Here is a 20,060-nt window from a genome sequence, read left to right as displayed (position 1 = left end):
TGGGCTCTGAGTTTGCGACCCTGTTGCGACACTTCACAGTTTGTAAATAGCATCTTGTTGGGGCCTCAACAACCGGCAACCACTGCAAGTGCTCTTTACTCCCACCATGTTGCAGACCTGAAAACTGAGGCTGGGAAAGGGCGATAAGGCTGGGAGGAGTGGGGCCCAGGGCGGGAGTGGGGAGTGTATTCCACCCATTTGGGTTTGGGTGTTTGAACAGGGAGGCAAGTGGGGCTCCCTGCTCTCCAGCTCAGTGACTGGTCCCCCCAGTGAAACCAGACGTGGATGCACAGGCCAACAGCTGCATCGTCGTGGCACCGTATCAGTCTCCCCACCCTTCCTTCTGAAGCTGCCACATCAAAAATGCGGGGCATCCATGCTTTGGCGTTGACGGTGATGACAAAGACTTGTGATTTGTAGTAATTATGACAATATTAAACATCTGTGTACCATTTTACATATTGTAAACATTTTTACATATGTAACCTGATCTGAAGCCCATAACAAGGCTATGAGGTCAGTATTATTTGTAAATAGGTACTTAGAAAAGTGAAGTGACTTGCCTTGGGTCACATACATATATTAGGTGGCTAAGGCAGGATTTGAACTCCAAAGCTCACTGTATTTCCACCGGTCCTTCTACCCTCCTTCCCGCTTATTTATTCGTGCACTCGTCTTTCCCCTACCATTCACTCATCTGCCACCCATCCACTTATCCACACATTCATTGATTCATCCATCTTTCCATCCATCCATCTACTCGTCCATCCATCATCCACCCACTCATCCACCAACCATTTTCCATCCATCTAGCTACACATCCATCCATCCAGCCATCAGTATTGAGTGTTAAGTGCTGGGAACTACACAGCTTTCATGACACCTCCCTCATGTGCTCTTAATTCCATGCTTAACTGCTACCCATCCCTCCTCCCACCCGACAACTGCTTGTGCTCCCCCCGCCCCCCCCCACACCTCTGATGAGGTGAGTGGGACGGGATGGACTGGGGGATCTAGATGATCCTTTGTTTGCCTCATGGAAACCATCGAGTTCTGGTGGTGGAAGCGAAGGCGCAGGGCAGACCCACTTGGTCAAGGTGGAGCAGGTGTGTGGGCAGTGATGATGCCTAGAGTTTGGTTGGAGGTTGAAGCTGAGTGTGGTTGGAAGCTGAGGGCAGACAAGGCATTGCAGGCTGGGCCACAGTGTTCTTTAGCCCCATAGTGGGCCCAGCTCCCAAGGAGCCCTGCCTTTCTAGGTGGGTAGAGGTCACCCTTAGCCCTTTGCTTTGTACCAGGCTGGATGTCCTCTCTGAATGGACAAGGATGTACGCCCAAGTGTTTTCATAAGAACCTTCGCGATCATTAAATATAATCGGTCTCAGCTGCAGTTTTGATCGCTGGTGCGTGCACACAATTCATCACAGCAAATTAGGTCCGTCTTCAGAACTGGCCCTGCAGCCTGGGGGTCTGTCAGGGACGGGGCTGGGCCATGTGGGCTCCGGAAGCCATTCTGGGGGGGGTGATGAGCCATGTTTTCTGAGGAGGACCCTCAGAATAATCTACCAGGACAGCTCTCCCTCTGCAGGGGTTAATTTTCTAGAAATTTTGAGGATGCAGGAAAGTTTTCTTTTTAGGAAAAATTTGGAAGAAAGAAGAAAAGGATGTGATGGAAGTTTTAAAATATCATTTATAAAACCTGAAAGCACTGGGTTAGCTGAGGGACCAGAACATATGTGTTCTGTATAATTAGTGACCGTGTGACCTAGATTTTCCGGGACGGTCCTGATTTCAAGTATTTTGTCCCAGCTATTGGCTGTTTGTCCTGGATTTTTGGCTTGTGAACTACGATGACTACATGTGGAGCTGAGTTTTCTTATCAAATTTTAATGAATAAATATTTAAAGCTGGAAATGCCTGGAAAGATTTCAGAAAAAATTAAAGGGAAAATTTCCACCCACTTTTTTTCCCAACATGGCGAAATACGTCTGTGGGTATACCTCGTGCATGCTTCCCGTTCCCCCACTGAAGCAGCAGAGGAAACACTTCCGTCCAGCAGGGTTTGAAAACCGTCAAGGCCCCAGTCCTTTGGACTTGGCAGTAATTGCAGGGGAGGCCTCTCTGCCGTGTGGCTCAGGCCCCTGTGCTCAGGGCATAAAGCCCCTGGTTCTAAAGGTCTCGAGAGGTCCTCTGTTCTTCTGTGGCCCTGGGAGCCGTGCCATTGATGATAGCCATAGGCTCGGGCACCGCAGAGGAAAGCCCTGTGCATCACGGAGGTGGAAAAGGCCTTGCAGCCAGTTCTGGCCAGTGATACGTCCCCTGGATGCTGTAGCTCCCACCTGTCCAGCCGAGGCCTCTACACGCCTCATCTCGCTGCTACAGTCTGCAACTTCCAGCTTCCAACTTCCAACCCTAGAACAAGAGACGTGGACTTCCCTGGTGGTCTAGTGGCTAAGACTCTGCACTTCCAATGCAGGGGGCGCGGGTTCGATCCCTGGTTGGGGAACTAAGATCCCAGATGCTGCGTGACCAAAAGAAAAAAAAAAAAAAGATGTCTTCTGTGGAACAAGAGACATGAGGATTACAGTACAGGATTGGCCCTGCACTCAGCTGTAGCACGCGACAGACATTTCATCCTCCCACCTGCCCGCTTACTCTGTAATATCCCACCCAATTTTTTAAAAAATTGTGGGAAAATACACGTACATAAAGTTTACCATCTCAACTATTTTTTAAAAATTAATTAATTTATTTATTTTTGGCTGCATTGGGTCTTTGTTGCTGTGCACGGGCTTTCTCTGGTTGTGGCGAGCGGGGGCTACTCTTCGTTGCGGTGTGCAGGCTTCTCATTGCGGTGGCTTCTCTTGTTGCGGAGCACGGGCTCTAGGCGCGTGGGCTTCAGTAGTTGTGGCTCGTGGGCTCTAGAGCGCAGGCTCAGTAGTTGTGGCACGCGGGCTTCAGTAGTTGTGGCTCGTGGGCCCTAGAGCGCAGGCTCAGTAGTTGTGGCACGTGGGCTTCAGTAGTTGTGGCTCGTGGGCTCTAGAGTGCAGGCTTCAGTAGTTGTGGTGCGTGGGCTTCAGTAGTTGTGGCTCTCAGGCTCTAGAGCGCAGGCTCAGTAGTTGTGGTGCACGGGCTCAGTTGCTCCACAGCATGTGGGATCTTCCCGGACCAGGGCTTGAACCCGTGTTCCCTGCATTGGCAGCCGGATTCCTAGCCACTGCGCCACCAGGGAAGTCCCTTAACCTTTTTTTTTTTTTTTATACTGTTACACTATCTTGCTGAGTTCAGGTGTAAAGAGCCTTGAAATTCTTTTTTTTTTTTTTTTAGATGTTGGGGGTAGGAGTTTTTATTTATTTATTTATTTATTTTTGCTGTATTGGGTCTTCGTTTCTGTGCGAGGGCTTTCTCTAGTTGTGGCAAGCGGGGATCACTCTTCATCGCGGTGCACGGGCCTCTCACTATCGCAGCCTCTCTTGTTGCGGAGCACAGGCTCCAGACGCGCAGGCTCAGCAGTTGTGGCTCACGGGCCTAGTTGCTCCGCGACATGTGGAATCCTCCCAGACCAGGGCTCGAACCTCTGTCCCCTGCATTAGCAGGCAGACCCTCAACCACTGCGCCACCAGGGAAGCCCTCCCTTAACCATTTTTAAGCAGACAGTTCATTGGCACTAAGTACCTTCACCACCATCCACAGATCTTTTCCATCTTCCCAAACAGAAACTGTGTCCCCATGAGCCAGTGACTCCCCTCCCTCCCACAGCCCCTGGAAACCACCATTCTCCTTCCTGTCTCTCTAGGCATCTCATAGAAGTGAGTCATACAGTCTTTGTCCTTCTGTGACCAGCTCGTTGCACTTAGCACAGTGTCTTCAAAGGATTCCTGGACTTCTAAGGGAAAAGTATAGCATGCCCTGGGCGGGGCCGCGAACATGGAGGGAGAGGGGCAGCCCTGTTTCTTCTCCTCTCCCTGGCCCTGTCAGTGGAGGCTTTGCCTCACTACCATCGCCCGTTGGCTGTCATTTCAGAAATACTGAGTTTTTAGCAAGCGCCGGGCTCTGAGCTGACACAGGGCCTAGCAGAGAATGGAGAGATGAGGTCCCTGCCTGCAGCTCATGGCCTAGTTGAGGGGCAGGGAAGCAGCCTGGTCACTGCAGGTTGAGGAAAGTGCTAGAAGGACACCTGTGCAGGCGAGGAGCTGCACCAAGACAGGGGCCCCTCATCATACGGGCAGGAAGGGCTTTCCCAGGCCATGGCAGTCAGATGCGGAGGAGCCTGGGGAAACTGGGGGGAGCCTCGGGGCAGTGGAGTGGCCGCCAAGAGGGCTGAGTGAGGAAAGAGCTTGGCCTGGGTGGGGAGCTGAGAGAAGGTGGTAGAGGCTGCGGGGCCAGCAGTCGCCGGACCTTATAGGGCTGTCAGGCCTGGGGTCTGGAGCCCGGATTTCTTCTGGGTGTGGTTGGGACCCACTGGAGGTTAAGCAGAGATCTCCCACTTCCCTGCTGCCTGGAAGAGAGAACCTGGGCCATTCCTCTCATGGCACTTTGTACTCTCAGTGTCCCATCGCCATGAAGAGGAAGCCCTGGCTGCAGCCCAGGTTGTCGGCAAGCGGGGGCTTGCAGGGGTGTCCCCCCGGTGGTGTGGGTGAGGGCAGGTTAACCGCACTGTATGGGGAGATGAAAAGCCAAAAATAACAATAACCGAACCCTGAACCACTGTGCAGCGTGTTGTCAGTGTAACGTGTGTGTGTGTGTGTGTGCACGCACGCCTGGGATGTGGGGTGTCCACGAGTGTGCGTGTGATTGTCTGTGAGACTGTGTGTAGGTGCCTATGGACTCTTCACGAGTGTGTGTGCACCTGCGTGCATTTCATTTTGGGGTACCTGTGAGTGCGCCTGTGTGTATGTGTTCGGAACCCAGCGGGGGATTATGCAGAGATTTCCCACTTCCCCTGATGGGTGACCTCGGGGTGTCTGTGAGAGCGTGCATTTGGGGGTGGGCGTAGGTGCGGAGAGAGGAGGAGCCCTGTCATGCCACGCTGCCTCCATAAGTGCCCCCAAGGGCGGTGCCCACACGATGCCTTGCTCTCTCCTTCTCCCCCCGTGAGACACAGCGGGTGATGGGTGGGAGGACTCTCAAGTCCTTTGGAAGAAAGGGAGGCACGAGGGGATTATCATCAAGACTCTTGAGCGAGGTGCTTATGGAAAACTGGCGCTCTTCTCTCTGAGTGGTTGAGGGAGGGGCTACCTGCCCCCCCTCCCCAAGATGGCCATTTTGACGCTCCTGTGTGACCCCAGGGAAGGCGGGTTTCCCAGGTTTGCTAGCACCTGGCGCACCCAGAAACGCTTAGGCTGCATGGTGGGCCCCGCCCTCAAGGCAGCGGTACCCAGGGCCTGGGGGACCACGCTGGCCTCAGCAGAGCTTCATCTTCTATGCTCCATCCTCTTCTCCAGAACGTAACCCTGGAGGGTCCCACATCCCACTCCCTCAGGTGAGGACCCTAAATAATGATGGGCCACGTGCCATCTAATAGCACTGCCCACCCTCCCCCCACCCCGGGCATCAGCCAGTCAGTGTACTGGAAGATATCTCGAGCATCCTGAGGGCCTCGCAAAATACCAGCGGCCTCAAACTGGCAGCCCGTGGGCCACATTTGACCTACAGACATGTTTTCATTGGCTGCATCACGCTTTAAATATGAAATGTTTTATTTTTTTGCGGTACGCGGGCCTCCCACCGCTGCGGCCCCTCCCGCCGCGGAGCACAGGCTCCAGACGCGCAGGCTCAGCGGCCATGGCTCACGGGCCCAGCCGCTCCGCGGCATGTGGGATCTTCCCGGACCGGGGCACGAACCTGTGTCCCCTGCATCGGCAGGCGGACTCTCAACCACTGCGCCACCAGGGAAGCCCTTCCCGCACCATTTTTAATGGAGTTTCAGCACCTCTGCCTCGGTCTCTCCCCAGGCTCTGGTGGCCTGTACGCTTCGGTTCCTGCCCTGCTCTGGCAGGATGGAATCCTATCTTTCAGAGGTCTGACTCAGGCTCTTTGCGGGCAGGGGGCCATGTCTTAATTCATATTTTAGATGAACCCCAGGGTCTGGTTCCAAGCAAGCGCTTGGCTAATGTGTTTAGAATGGACTTCCCAGTGACCCGTGACAGGCCAGTGCAGTGTCCCCACCCCGGAGGGGCCACAATCCACAGCAGGGAACTAACTTGTGGTCGCCTGGCACACCACAGCCCAAACCCTTGATTCTCGGTCCTTTGTCCCAGGTTTGCTGGGCACCCTGTCCCTGAGGGACTCCCATCTCCCTTTGGAGAACCAGCAACAGTGGTGGCCAGATTAACTTGGGACTCGGCGCCAGGCTTGTTGCTGAGGAGGGGCACATCTATAAGCAGCCCTGGAAAGATGTCACCCTCTTCTGCCCGTGACACAGCCGTAAGCCCTCATCTTCCCTCGCACAGCTGCTACCTAAAGTCGAGTCGCTGGCCGGCGATCGGGCCCCTTTGCATTCTGAAGCGCAGATCCCCAGAGTCCTTGGGCCCTCTGGGCGGGTGTTATTAGTTCCCTTGTTTTGTTGGGTGACTCTTAATGGGAGCCTGTTTATGGGCTGAGTCCTAATAGAAGGCTTCGGTTGCCTCCTCATAATCTATTCTCTCGTGGGTTTTATTTCCGAAGCACAGCCGTACAGAACCTGCCCCCTTGGGAGTTTATTGGACTTTTTTTTTTTTCTCACAACAACATTTTCTCCCACATTTTCACTCAAAGGAAGATCTTTTTCCCACTCACGGGACTGGTTGTTGGCCAAGGCCACCTGCTTTGGGCTCTTGGGTCCTGGGTGCTGCTGGGCACTGGTGAGAGGGGTTTACAGGGGGTCGCTGCTTGCCCACCCGGGGTCCTTAGAGCAGCAAGGAGAATGAAAGAGAGCAGACAGTCAGCTCCTTTGGGGACACGTCCAGCAGCAGCAGTCAGGGTCACGCGGCTCTTCCTCACATGGCCCCAGGTGACGAGGTCCCCGAAACTGCTTCTGCTCTGGCTCCTGCCAGAAAGCAGTAGATCCCCCCAAAGCCAACCCGCTGCTCCTTAGAAGCTGGAATCTCCCTCCACGCCAGGAGTTCCGGATGAACTGAGGCTCTCACGTGAGAGACAGACTTCCCCAGCTAAGCGGGTACGACGTTCACTTCCTGCTGCTCTGGACTGGCAGACGACAGCCCGTCTGGCTGTCTGGGAGGCAGGGTCAGGGAAGCCCCACACACGTCCCCACGCGCAGAGGAGCTGCCTCGGCCTCATAGGCTTTGTCCCAGGGCGGTGGGTCACCAGCTTCACTCAGGACCCTCCGATGCCAAGGACGGGTCTCCCTTCCACACAGGCGAACCTGTCCTTGCCCTCTGTGCAAATGGGCAGCCTCCAGCTTGCTTGGTGGGCCCAGGGGGACGTGGGGCGCATACACGTCAGGGCCCGGGTCCCCGGGAGAGCGGCTGCGTCACCGGGCAGGCATTTAGGGGGAACCTCAGCCATCACTCACTCCTAATTTTCATGACGTGCATTAGCGAAATTGTGTTGCGAGTATTCATTCGGTGCTGTTTATGGTGTGCTCTCGAGTGCGCTTACCGTTTGTCAGAAGTGCAAACTAGCGAACATACGAGCCTTTAAGACAGGCCATCTGTTCGTCTTAGACCCTTGGACGATTGTCAAACGCTTCTAAAAATAAGTGCTCACTAGCAGAGAGGGGCTGCCCAGGTGATACACAGCAGAGGGGGAAGCAGGGCCGCCTGCACCTGTATCCTCCCCAAAGGGAAAGATACAGTCGTGTGCTGGGGATGGGTGGGGGCCTGAGAAGGGAGCAGAGGGGGTGAGAGCCTGAGGGCCCTGCCGATAGGCCTTTCTGGCTGGAGGTGTGTGCGTCTCCCTGTTCCTCGCCTCTCGTGTAACTCCGCAGCTCAAGTACTTTCGATGGCTCCCCGTGGCCCAGATTTAAGGGCAAGCTGCCTCGTCTGGCATCGAGGAGCCTCATCAATAAGACCCCCTCCTTCCTTTCCAGGCTTGTCTCCACGGCACATACCCCGTCCTTCTGCCAAGCTGAATTATTCATTGTTCCCCCAACATATGTTGCACTTTTCACATTTCACAGGCAGGAGAGGGCTGTGGTGAAGGGTGGGCTCGGCATACAGACCGCACAGGTGCAGCTCCCGCACCACCATGAACCAGCTGCAGCACCTCCACTCTGTGCCTCAGTTTTCTCATCTGTAAAATAGGGATAATGAGCGTATTTAGTCCCCAGGGCTGTCGTGAGGCTTAAATGAGTTAATATAAGTGAAGAGTTAAGAATGACACAGTGAGCTCACGATGAGTGTTAGCTGTGATCGTTATCAGGATTCTTCACACCTTCAGCCTTTGTCTGGGTGGTCCCATCTCCCTGGAAAGCGAACACACACACACACTAGTGCAAATCCTAACCCGAGCCGTCCTCAAAGGGCAGCTGGGAAGCCAACTTTTTCCTTAAGCTCCCCCCAATCAGAAATGTTCTCCCCACAGTTCCTTTTTTTTATTTTTATTTTATTTATTTATTTGCGGTACGCGGGCCTCTCACTGCTGCGGCCTCTCCCGTTGCGGAGCACAGGCTCCGGACGCGCAGACTCAGCGGCCATGGCTCACGGGCCCAGCCGCTCCGCGGCATGTGGGATCTTCCCGGACTGGGGCACGAACCCACGTCCCCTGCATCGGCAGGTGGACTCTCAACCACTGCACCACCAGGGAAGCCCCCACAGTTCCTTTTTGTGAAATCTCACCCCCTCCTTCAGCCATGAGCTGGTAGCAGGCCAGGATGTGCCTCTCTCTCTCTCTCTCTGTCTGTCTGTCTTCCGGCTAGCACACACAGCCAGGCTCCGTGTTTGTTAAACAAATAAATAACAGAACCTCGCTTAGCCTGAACATGGCTGCAGTGTTAGCCCAAAGGATCTGCCTTTTCCCCTGGAAACGAATCCTCCCGTGGTTAAGGCAGGTTCTTGGACTTGGTCCCTTCTCCTGGAGACTGCTCCTTGTGACACCAGCCTTGTGAGAGCCACTGGGGCTGAAGCCGCCAGGGAGTGGCCTAGCGGTAGGCAGCGGGGAGAAAGGGGATTAACGGCAGCCTCTTTCCCAACCTAGAACCGGAGGGAGGTGATGTGGCGAAGCCAGGTGGGCTCTGCAAATGGGGCTGGGTGAGCAGGGAGGGTGGGATGCTCTGGGTACGGGGGCTGTGTCCCTGTGCCCTTAAGTCTGCCACAGGGAGGTGAGGTCCGGCCCCACGAGGCCTTCTCTCGTGCCCCTTGAGAGTAAGGGGCTGTGAGTCCAGGCCGCCCCCATTCACTGTTGACTGTGAGCTTCTCAAGGGAGAGGCTGGGGCTCCACCTCCGTGTGTCCGGTGCCCGGCTGGGGCCTCCGTGAACCGCTGTGGAAGGGATGAGCGAATGAGTGAATGACGGGATGAGTGCACACCTCCTCCCTCCTCCGCAAAGTCTCCGTGAGGCTCTTCGCCTCACCAGACGTCCCACTGTTCCCTGGGGGGGAGGGAAAGCAGTGAATTGTGGGTACAGAGGTTGTAGCCAGGGGGCTGGTGGGGAGGGGGCAACGAGGGGAGGACCTTTATTAGATGCTGCTGTTCCAGAGATAGCACCATCCAAGGTGCTGCCTTCCCTGGAGCGGTCCTGAGATCTCGCCAGCCCCGGGGACACACAGAAGGAGGAGCTGGCAGAGGGATCAGTCTGTCAGACCTCCAAGAAGCCCCCACTGCAAGCCCCCAAGCGTGTTTGGTGCCATGGGGGTACAAGCAGGGAGCAAACAGCGCCTCGTTCACGGAGCTCCCTGTATCTTGGACACCGTTTATGGCAATGTATGTAGCACTTACTCTTGGCCAGCCTGGGATAAGTCCACACACATTATCTCCTGAGTCCTCAGGGCATCTTAGGAAGTGGGCTCTGTTATTTCTGCCCCACCCCCCCAAGTCCCCAGAGGTCAGGGAACTTGCTCAAGGTCACATGGCTAGTAAGTGGCAGAGCCAGGATTCAAACCCAGGACTCAGCCCATCTCAGCCCATAAGGGCTTGCCCCCTGCCTTGGGATCACTCAGGGCAGTGGCTAGCACAAATGGGGCACTTGCAAAGGACCAGGCGAGGTGCCAGGACTTTAGAGATATTTTGTCATCAGCGTGGCTGGAGCACAGGAGGGGCAGCTAGTAATGACCCGCAGTGCAGAGAAACCCTGTCCAGCCCGTGCCCGTGCATCTCAGGATGTGCAGAGCAGTCTCTCATTGCCTCACAGTCAGTGTTTTCCAGGCCACCAGGCAACCAGCATGTTTAAGCACCACTAGTCTTTTCTCCTTGACTCTATGGTGAGTGGACATCAAAGGGAGACCAAGCAGGGTCCCAGACCAAGGGACAGAACACAAAGCCAAGACCTGGAGAAGAAATCCTGATTGCCGACCGGGGGGGACACACCAGTGTGTGTGTGTGTGTGTGTGTGTGTGTGTGTGTGTGCGTGTGCGTGTGTGCGTGTGGTGTGTATGCATGCCTGTGGCAGGGCATGGAGGTGTGTGGAGCCAGGGATGCCTCCTGGGGCTAGTGAATGGGCCCCCCACCAGAATCTCCAACTGCCCCATGCTAGGGTGTGTCTGTGCTTTGGGAAGGATGGTCCAGCCACAGACTCTGTGATCCTGATGTTCCCTTATTGCCCAACATACACCCTGGCTTCACTCCAAATCCAGGTTATTTTACTGCTGAATTCCTAGCAACAAGTATGGTGGTGTCACCCAGGGATTTAGTAAAGGTTTTCTGAATGAACGAATGAATGAGTGAATGAGTGAACGAACAGCCATGTAAATGAATGTGAGGGTGTGGGATCCTCACCTCAGCCCTCTGCGGATGACTTCCACAGAGACGGTTCACCAGGGCCCCAGCTAGGGCCCGAACTCTCACCCGTCACTCACTGGTATCCCGGGGGCAGATGGCCCAGTGCACCAGGCAGACGTGCTCGGAGCAGGCGCTACCGGAAACCTCCACCAGGAGAGCCGCACTGGCTCTGCCGGGAGAATGGATCTCGGCCGCAAACCCGTGCCACCCACCCACCTTCCGTTCTCCCATTTTATTTTTCTCACCTGCTCCTGGGCCCACACGTGCATCTCCCTGGCAGGCAGAGAGGCCCGTGTGGATGCCAGCACCGCCCCCCCCCCCAACCCAGGGACCTCCCAGTCCTTGCCGGCTGCCACCCCTGCCCCAGCCCCGGCCTTTATGATGCCGGGAAGTGTTCATCTGCGGGGTTGGTAGCATCTTTAAAAACCGATTTTCTTCCTTCTCTGAAGGGACTAAATATAGCACAGGCATAAACAGAGAAATAGACATTAAGCCAAAATGCCCTTGTGAGAACCATGCCGGGTGGAAGGAACTCTCAGAAGACTTGACGAAGCTCCCTCATCCCTCGAACCAACCGCAGCTTCAAGCCTTGGGGGAAGCAGCCATGGGTTTTTAGGGTCATTGAACTGTGCCGCCCGCCAGTGGCTCCGCCGGGAGCTGCTCAGTGCACAGGTATGCTGGCGATGGGTGAGTCCTCGTGACAGTCCCTGCCACCCCCTCTGCCCTTTTCGAGACTGGGCCCTGGGCCTGTGGAGGAGCGGATGCCGTCCTGGCCGAGCACAGGGGCTTCTCAGCCACCCCCATACTTATTGGGTGGCCTTGACCGGGCTCCCTCAGAGCCACCATTCTGCACCCTTAAGCCCACAACCGTCGTTTGGGTGTCTGTGTGCCTCTAGGCATCCCCCCACCCCACGCAGTCAGGCTCCTCGAGGGCCGAGCCCAGCTGGAGTCGTCCCCGCCCTTCCACTGTGTCCGTCCCAGAGCACAGCACCCAGCAGGCATTTCACAGCGCAGTGCTGAATGAATTCTGCTGCCTGGCCCCCTCGGGGCATCAGGTTTCCACGTTTCCATCTGCTGCGACATCCTGGGCTTTTGTTCCTGTAGAGCTTCAGGTAAGGAAGTTTTACCCTCTTTGAGGAAGTTCTTCCTTGAGTCTAACTGAAGACCCGCCAGCTACTGCCCTTTAAGAGAGAATGCCACTGTTGTTTGCACCTGAGAAGTGGCATTTATCCTTGAACTGTCCTAACCAGCAGTCCTAGGTGTAGGTTTCCATCACCAGGATTTCTGTGCGTGGCTGAGCCAGTGTGGACCATGTGTGTCACACCAGCCCTGTTCTTGGCATCTTGGCAAGAGGCTGCTTCATTATCCAGAGAGCCCTGGACATCCGCCTTGTCCCGTGTTGCTGGTGGTTGGTCCTGAGGACTTTGTGAAGATCAGAAATCATCTGGTTTTCTGCTGCTTATGAAACAGAGTCCACATCCAGGGGCCTTCAGGGCTCCCAGCAGTCTTCCCCGTGACCTCTGTGCTGGGATCGCCCCACTGGTGCCTGCATCTGCCGAGCTTACTGCAGCCTCCATACCTTCGTCTATGCTGTGCCCTCCTCTTGGCATGTCCTTTCCCCTTTCCACATACCTACATCCTACCCATATATTTATTCATTTATTTATCCTTCCATTGATTCAAAAACATTTACTCAGTGTCTCGTTGGTGCCAGAGCCTCGGAACCATAATTTGAGAATGAGGAAAGGGCTATACGTGTTTACCTTTCTAATATCCCTCCTCTCCCTCCTCCCCAACCCCCCACAAATCAAGAAGGACCGGACCACACCCGGAGAACCCGGGCCACGTGGCACTGTTAACTCGCTGGCTGTTGGCAGGGTGGGAGAGGGAGACCACCACGTCGTTCCTGGCAGCTGCGCCTGCTGCACCACCGCTGGGCATGGGAGGCCCGGGGGTCCGGTCAGCACAGTGTGCAGCCCTGGGCCAGGTGCTGGGGCCAAGAAAGGAAGTGATGCCCCGCTGCCTGCCACTCAGCAGAGGCGGCCAGGCTGGCCCTCGGGAGGCACATAGGTGTGGGGGCCGTGGGCTGGAGGTTCCTCGAGCAGCTGCAGAGATGGGAAGCGCCGTGTCCCAGAAGTCCCAGAGGACTTCACGAGTAGCATGGTTGGGAGGAGAGAGGAGGCAGGAGCTGAATCAGCAAAGGCTTGGAAGCTAGGAGGGTGGTTTGATGTAGGGTGGGCTCAGCTCCCCGCAGGACTGGCTGGCTGGCCGTGTACAAGTGCAGGGAGAGGTGCCTCGGCGGCAGGGTGGGCGCTCCCATGGAAACCGCCGCATCCCATCTGTGGCCTCAGACAACCTGCCTTGTGCCTCTGGGTCCCTGACAAGCCCACCGAGGTGCCAGGCTGCTGGCAGAGTCTGTGCTCATGTCTGGAGAGTTCAGATGATCCGCAGACTGGGTGCCCACGAGGGCGCAGGGCACTGTGGGAACCCTGCCTTCTCACCCAAGCCCCTGGCTCTCTTGGATTCTAGTTGCCACCCCTCCTGCTTCCTAGCTGGATGTCCTTTGACCCTGTCTGAGCCTCAGTTTCCTCATTTTACCACGTCCTACCTTGTAAGGCTGCTGTGAGGATCGACAGATGTGCCTGCAACCACACATAGCACGTGTGCTTGCCAAACTCTGGCCACGTGGTCCGGAGCCCAAGGAAGGAGGGCAGTAGTGGTTGGTGTACTGTGTTTCGGGAGTCAGCGGGCATCTGCTGTGTGAGGACGGGGCGCTGCCTCTCCCTGGCCGTGAGCTTACCGGAGGGGCTGGTGCCATCGCCGGGAGGCAGCAGCCGTGCCTGCCGTGGGAAGGGGCTGCCACCGGGGCCCTGGGCCGGGGAGCGGGGGTGGTCCCAGGCCTCCCGGCGTGGCTGCGGGCATCCTCTGGTCACCCTGATCGCCCAGACCCGCAGCCTGGGAGAGAGACGCAGCGCCACGCCTGACCCCTGGTGGTCATCGGCAGAGCTGCAGGTGCGGCTCCCAGCCCTGGAGGAGTGGCTGCGCTGGCGGGGCGCCCACTTCTGGGGAGGCTGCTCCCCGTCTCTGGGGGTCCTGTGCTGCCCCCGAGCAGGCCGGGTGGATTTTGTTTCCTTTCTCCAGGTGTCGTGAGGTCGAATACCACCTGAGGCTTTGATGAGATCGGTGTGGATTTGGAACACAGACCACTGAAAAGAAACAAAAAGATTGTGGGCTCTTAGAGGCCAAATCCCACCCCCAGCCCCAGGCCACTAGCTCCCGTGGAAACAGACCTACATTGCTGGCCTGCTCTGGCTGGTGTGAGGGAGGAGATACCGTGGGCTGTGGTGAGAGGGAAGCGTTTGGCCAGAGGGGCCCACCCGGGCCCTGGATTCCCAGGCGGATTCGGACAAACGACACAACAGCCTTCTGGCCAGAGCACCGTCTCACGATGGCACAGGCAGCCCCCTGCCTCGGCCACAGGCACCAAGCCGCCCACTTCCTCAGCATGTCCGTGCCACTCGGGTGTTTCCTGGCTGGAGAACTGCATGGCTCATCTGCTGTCTCCCTGAACTAAGCTCAGAGCAGCTCCCCAGAAGGCCCGAGAAGGAGATCTGGGGGAAGCCTGCAGGCGATCAGATAATTTCCTCCTGATCGTTAGAGCAAAAGGGAGATGGAGAGGTGAACAGGGATTGTTTTTAATTCCCACTACCTCCCCAGCATTTCCCCTCTCTCTTCATATAGCCAGTCCCCACGGTACGACCTGAACGGTCTAAAAACAAAAATTCGTACGGAGCCCAGGTTGGCAGCAACAGGAACCAATCCCCAAGCCCCAAATCAACGTGGCGTCTGGGCAGCTGCGTCCCCGGAGCACTTTTTCCTTGTTGCATTTTGTTTTGTAATAAACGAGATGCTTTTCCGCGGCTCTCGGCGTAAATGCACTGAGTGGGAGGGGACAGGCACGCTCTCCATTCTTCTGCCCTCATGCGTGTCCCTTTTCTTCGCCTTTGCAGAACCACACGATGAGCCAGCACGCACAGTGAGGGACCGCTCGACAGGACACCTCTCCGCAGAAGGCTTGCCGGAGACGCCGTGGGGAGGGCCATTTGAACATTACATCCAATCAAAGTGTCATTTGCAACCCAGATGTAAAACTCTAATGATTTGGCCATGAGGCGCTGCTATTATAAGCAGCTGGAAATGAATATTAATGGCAGAGATTAAAAGTATTCCATGCTCAGTATTTTTTATTGTCCTGCTACAGCTAGTGTGCTTTTAGAGTTTCCGCCGCAGACTACATTTCTAGAGTTAGAGAAACCCGCTTTTTGAGGCTATTGTCCTTTGTTCCTTCATGTATTATATTGATAGTTTTTAAAAAAAAAGAATTAGTGTGATTTTTTTGCTTTGCTTCTTTTTTTTTCTTTGTTTTTCTTTCCCCCCTTTCGGTTAACTACTTTTTAATTGCAATTCTAGGTAATTGTGCATCGTGATGTGATTGCTTGGCTATTGTCTGAATATTTCCTTTTCATTTTTTAATTAAAGACTAATGCTTTGATTGGATTTGCCAGTTCACCGGACAGTGATTAAAACTATGTAATGAATATAATCGGTTTCAGTGCAACTGGATGGTCTGCTTTTAAATGTGACTTAATCTGACTGCAGTAACTAGTACAGTTCAATAAAGGGAATCCATGCGATTAGCATCCGGCTGCTTGGTTCTCTCCTCCGCAGCCCAGGGCTGTGTGAGGGCTGTCGTCACCTACGGGGTGTGTCCCTGTGTGAGTTCCCGTGGATCACACGTGCACGTGGGCACCGGCACACAATGGACCCAGCTCCCGTCGGGTAGGAAGAAGCCTAGTCATCTAATGCACACAAGACTGGATGAGCTGGCACGAGGCACGGAAGTCAGAGTGGGAAGAACCTGTAACTACTCTGATCTTCTCATTTATGGATGGAGAAGCTGAGGCCCAAGGATAAGCGAGCGACTGCACTGAGGCCACGGGATAGGTTGGTAGGGTGGCTCACGTTCATCCACGTCGTCTCTCCCCCTTGGGTGTGGCTTTCCTGGCTGCTGGATGAAGCCGGTCATGTGGTTAACCCTTACCTTGCCAGGACCCCAGGCAGGACCTGGATTCTAGTTGTGGCCAAGGCATGGGGATTGGACAGGAGTTAGGGAGGGCTGCTCAGCCCCATGAGCTCCAGAGCTGGGGGCTGCAGAGTGAGCCAGGCAGGAGCAGCAGTCTCCCAATCACAGAAATCAGTGGGATGTGGAAGCGCTGAGACCAGTGGCTGCAGCCAGGACTCTACTGGGGCAAGCGAGGTGCCTAGGATGCAAAATCTCGGGGGGGGGCCCGCTCTCAGGGGCCCCAAGAATGGACATTTCCTGACACTTTGCACCCTTAGGTGCCTTGCTTGCCTCACCTCCTCTCGGTCCTGCTGGCGCCCCAGGACCGACCCAGCAGACTTAGCCTCCCACATGCTTGTCCTCCCATGCCTCCATCGTGCTGGTGCTCAGCCAACTTGCCAATCAGAGGCCAGGACTTCAGAACCTGCACGGGGAAGCCCTTCCTTGTTAACTTTTCACAAGGGACAGGAAAATCTGTTATTACCCTCTGTAGAGCGGAAATGAAACAGGCAGACAGATTGCACCTAATTATAATGTAATACTAAGTCATGGCGTGGAATTTGGAGCAATTATCCCCAGCATCTTCTGACTCCCATATCAAGGGGCTTCTGTAAGAGTTCCCCTTGCTGCCGCCCCATGTAATGTTCTGACATGGGTGGGGCTGTTGCTTTTTCTAAAGGTATTTTATGCCTGCGAATCTCAGAGTGGACTCCTGCCACTGCTGGACAGAATGCGGGCTCCTACCTCCTGGAAGCCAAAGGTGGTGAACTCCAATTTTTAGTCCTCTAGAGACTTGGCCATTTTAGGGGAAGACCTCAGGGTAGGCATCAGTGTTCCCCAAAGTGTGGCCGGCCACAGGCTGGGGCTGGGGTAGGCTTTCCTGAGTCCACAGCCAAGCCTGTCTTTCAGAAGATGCAGTGACTGTGGGCAGGACCAGCGTGTCCCGGGGGCTTCCCAGATCACCATCTCTGGGCCCTCTCCAGGCCCGATTTATCCCGAACCCCATGGAACCCAGGTGAGTCCTCAGTAAGTACCAATAGAAGATTTGATTTGACAGTTGGTGGCGTAGGGCTAAATTAGTCACTGCCCCCATTAAAAATACAGCGGGGGGTTTAAGAGCTTTTCTCGCCATGTGGGAATCAGCAGCGAAGCCGGCGGATGCCTTGGGTAAGGAGAGAGGCAGCCTAGGGGACCGCGAGGTAATGAGGTTTATGGCAACGACGAGGCAGCCGGGGAACCCCACCGACTCCCCCCTCACCCCTGCCCCATTGTTCTCGGGCTGGCTGTGCCCCTGCTGCTTCAGCTGAGAGCCCCTCGTGACTCTGTGCGGGGAGGGGGCTTGTAGGGGGGACATGGCGGCCCTTCCTGGGACTGGTATTTGTCACCATCAGGAAGTACTGGGTTGGGGGGTAGTGCAGGGCTATAAACCTGTGCTTTGGGGGCCCCCCACTTCTAGTCAAACGGTTTGGAACTGGAATGAGCCACTTTATCTCTCAGTTCTGCAGGATCTCAGAGGGTCCCTGGGAGGCTTCTAGAAAAGGATGCCTACAGGAAAGGAAGGGCTGAGTACAGAGAAAGACCCGGAAGTGGCACGGTGATTGTTAGGAGGACGATGAAGCCAGGCATCCCACATAGGCGTGGCCCCTTTCAGCAGAGGGTGTGATGGAATCAGCCACCAGGAGCTTGGATACTGGAGCAGGGTTCAGCAGTGGGAAGTGGGCGAGGTGACTGGAGGCCTAACTTCATTGGTGCTGGGGTTGCATGTACAAATCATCAGTTTCTAGTGGCTCTGTGGGCTGGAGGAATTTAGCCCAGGCTGAGAAATGGACCAGGTCCCCTGGGCCACAGATCCCTGTCATTGGCTTCCTGCCTAGAGCTTCTGGAAGCAGGTGGATAGGGGTTTTGGTCTCAGTAGAGAAGCTGCCATAGGAAGAACCTTCTCGAGTTGCCCTAGCGATAGAGAGTCGTCCTCCTAAACTCATAGTATGTTTAATATTTAACTTTCCACCTGCTTTTTTATTCCCTTCTAAAGCATGCATTCTTAGGGCTGGGGCCTGCACCTACAGGTGTTCAGTTAATAGGACCAAGACTTTGATCCGTTCATTCATCCATCTGGCAGATACTTACGGAGCTGCTCCTGTGTGCCAGGCACTGCGCAGGGTGCTCGGGATATAGGGATGGATGGGTGATGGGAAGCTCACAGTCACGTGACAGCCAGCTAACAAACAAGCACGCCACTGAACATCCAGCAGCGCACGGTCACGAGTGCTGCGATGGGAAAGGGCCAGACTGTGCGAGATGCATGGGACACCCACCTTAGAGGCAGGGGCACGTCAAGGACGGCCTCGCTGAGGATGTGACTTGTGTTCCGGCCAGAAGATCGAAAGGAACTCTGCAGTCCAAGAGCGGTGGGAAAAGTGCAGGGAACACTAAAGCCCCAAGCCGGAAACGAGCTGGAAGTATCCTTAGGGATCTCTGGTTGTACTAGGTTTCGATTTTAGATGGATTAAAACAAGCCCACAGAAATTCAGAATCTTGTCCAAGGTCACACGATTCAGCATAGAATTGAGACTATAATTTGGGTGTCCTGCCTTCTAGCCTTGGGTGTCTGACTCCCCTCTGTGGTCATCTTCTATTTGTTGTAGGGCAAATTGATTGAATAATAATTATTATTATGAATAAAATGACATACTATGTAGGAAAGACTGCTGGCTCTCCTTCTTTTCCTTAGTCAGTTAACTCTGATTTTTATCTGAGCGCACATTACCTTGGAGAGGAGAAGGGTCAGATAATATACCCTATCTGTCCTAGAAGATGGGCGTGGCCATATTACTACTGGTGGTCATATTGGTTCTGACAATGGGATATAAATAAGGCGGTATGTGTAAATTTTAAGAATTATCCTTAAAGAGAAGAAATGAGCTCATCCACTACTCTTCTTGATGACTGGAATGTAGATGCAATAGCTGGAGCTCCAGAAGCTATTTTGAATCATGAGGTGAAGTGGAAATGGAAGCCATACATGGGTTGAGCAACAATATAGAAGGAATCTGGATCTCCAACAGTGCCAAATGTGTACTAGCTCTGTCCTGCTTCCCAAAAGACTTCTTGATCTTGAGAGAGAAATAAACTTCTCTCTTGTTCAAGCCATTATTATTTGGGTTTTTCTGTTATAGTTGAATCAATTCTTAACTAAAACTAATGGAATACATACATAGATGGCTTCCAAGTAAGAGCAAATTTAGAAGTTTCAGGGAAAGGGTATGGGATGGGTAAAAATATCTGAAGGCTAAGAGATCTACTTCAGTGACATACTATAATCAATATCTATTTGGCTCATAAGTGCATGGGGCTGGGCTGATCTGGGCTGGGCTGGGCTTAGCTTGGCTAATCTGATCTGGGTGTCTGGCTGTGGGTGACTGTGGGATGGCCTTGCTGAGACGACTGAGCTACCTCAGCCCTGCTCTCCATGTTTCATCCTCGGGCAGGGTAGTCTGAGCATGTTCTTCTCATGGCATTGGCCAAGGGCAAGGGCAGAGCAAGTCCAATTGTGCAAGCACTTCCAAGCTTCCACTTGTGAATCATGTTTACTCACATGCCCAATCTTAGACTCAAGGGAAGGGAAATATACCCCACCTGCTGATGGGAAGAGCTGCAAGATTCCAGCACAAAGGGCTGGATTCAGGGAGGGACGGAGAATAGGGGTCATTAATATAACTAATCTGCCACAGAACTGAGAGGCTCCTCTCTCTCCTCCCAAGGCAAAACCTGCTGGTACTTATTAGGTACCATGACCACAGCTTAGGAAACGAACAAACCGAGGTGGTCCACCTTAGTCTTGATGGGTTGGACCTGGCCTTTGGAGAAGAGAGAGGCACCTGCAAAGGACTGATCACCCAAATGCTTGTTAGCAAGTTCACAGGGCCACTAGTTTTACAATTTACAGTTGATTTTGGTTTACTCAGGCTTGCCCGGAGAGTGAGCAAAGATGGCTGGCATGCTCAATTTCTAAGAAGGGGAGAAAACTCCCACCAATTAGCAAAAGCCAAACATTTACAACTTTGCCTT

The 20,060-nt window shown here is 54.5% G+C and overlaps 1 protein-coding gene across 7 annotated transcripts in view; it reads left to right on the top strand.

The window, feature by feature from the left end:
* The window catches only part of ZNF423 (zinc finger protein 423), a 326,671-nt gene extending 311,115 nt beyond the window's left edge, over positions 1-15,556 (top strand). For 6 of the 7 annotated variants that reach the window (XM_082676939.1, XM_082676938.1, XM_082676937.1 and 3 more), the window contains one exon: positions 14,881-15,041. In XM_082676939.1, coding sequence (XP_082533065.1) covers positions 14,881-14,910 — 30 coding nt within the window. In that variant the 3' untranslated portion in view covers positions 14,911-15,041. Of the gene's footprint in view, positions 1-14,880 lie in introns of all 7 variants that reach the window. The other variant, XM_082676940.1, reaches the window with a different exon arrangement.
* Positions 15,557-20,060: the final 4,504 nt, after the last annotated feature.

The sequence above is a fragment of the Grampus griseus genome (assembly GCF_964374135.1).
Source record: "Grampus griseus genome assembly, chromosome: 19".
NCBI lineage: Eukaryota > Metazoa > Chordata > Mammalia > Artiodactyla > Delphinidae > Grampus > Grampus griseus.
This window is presented reverse-complemented; position numbering and strand designations above follow the sequence as displayed.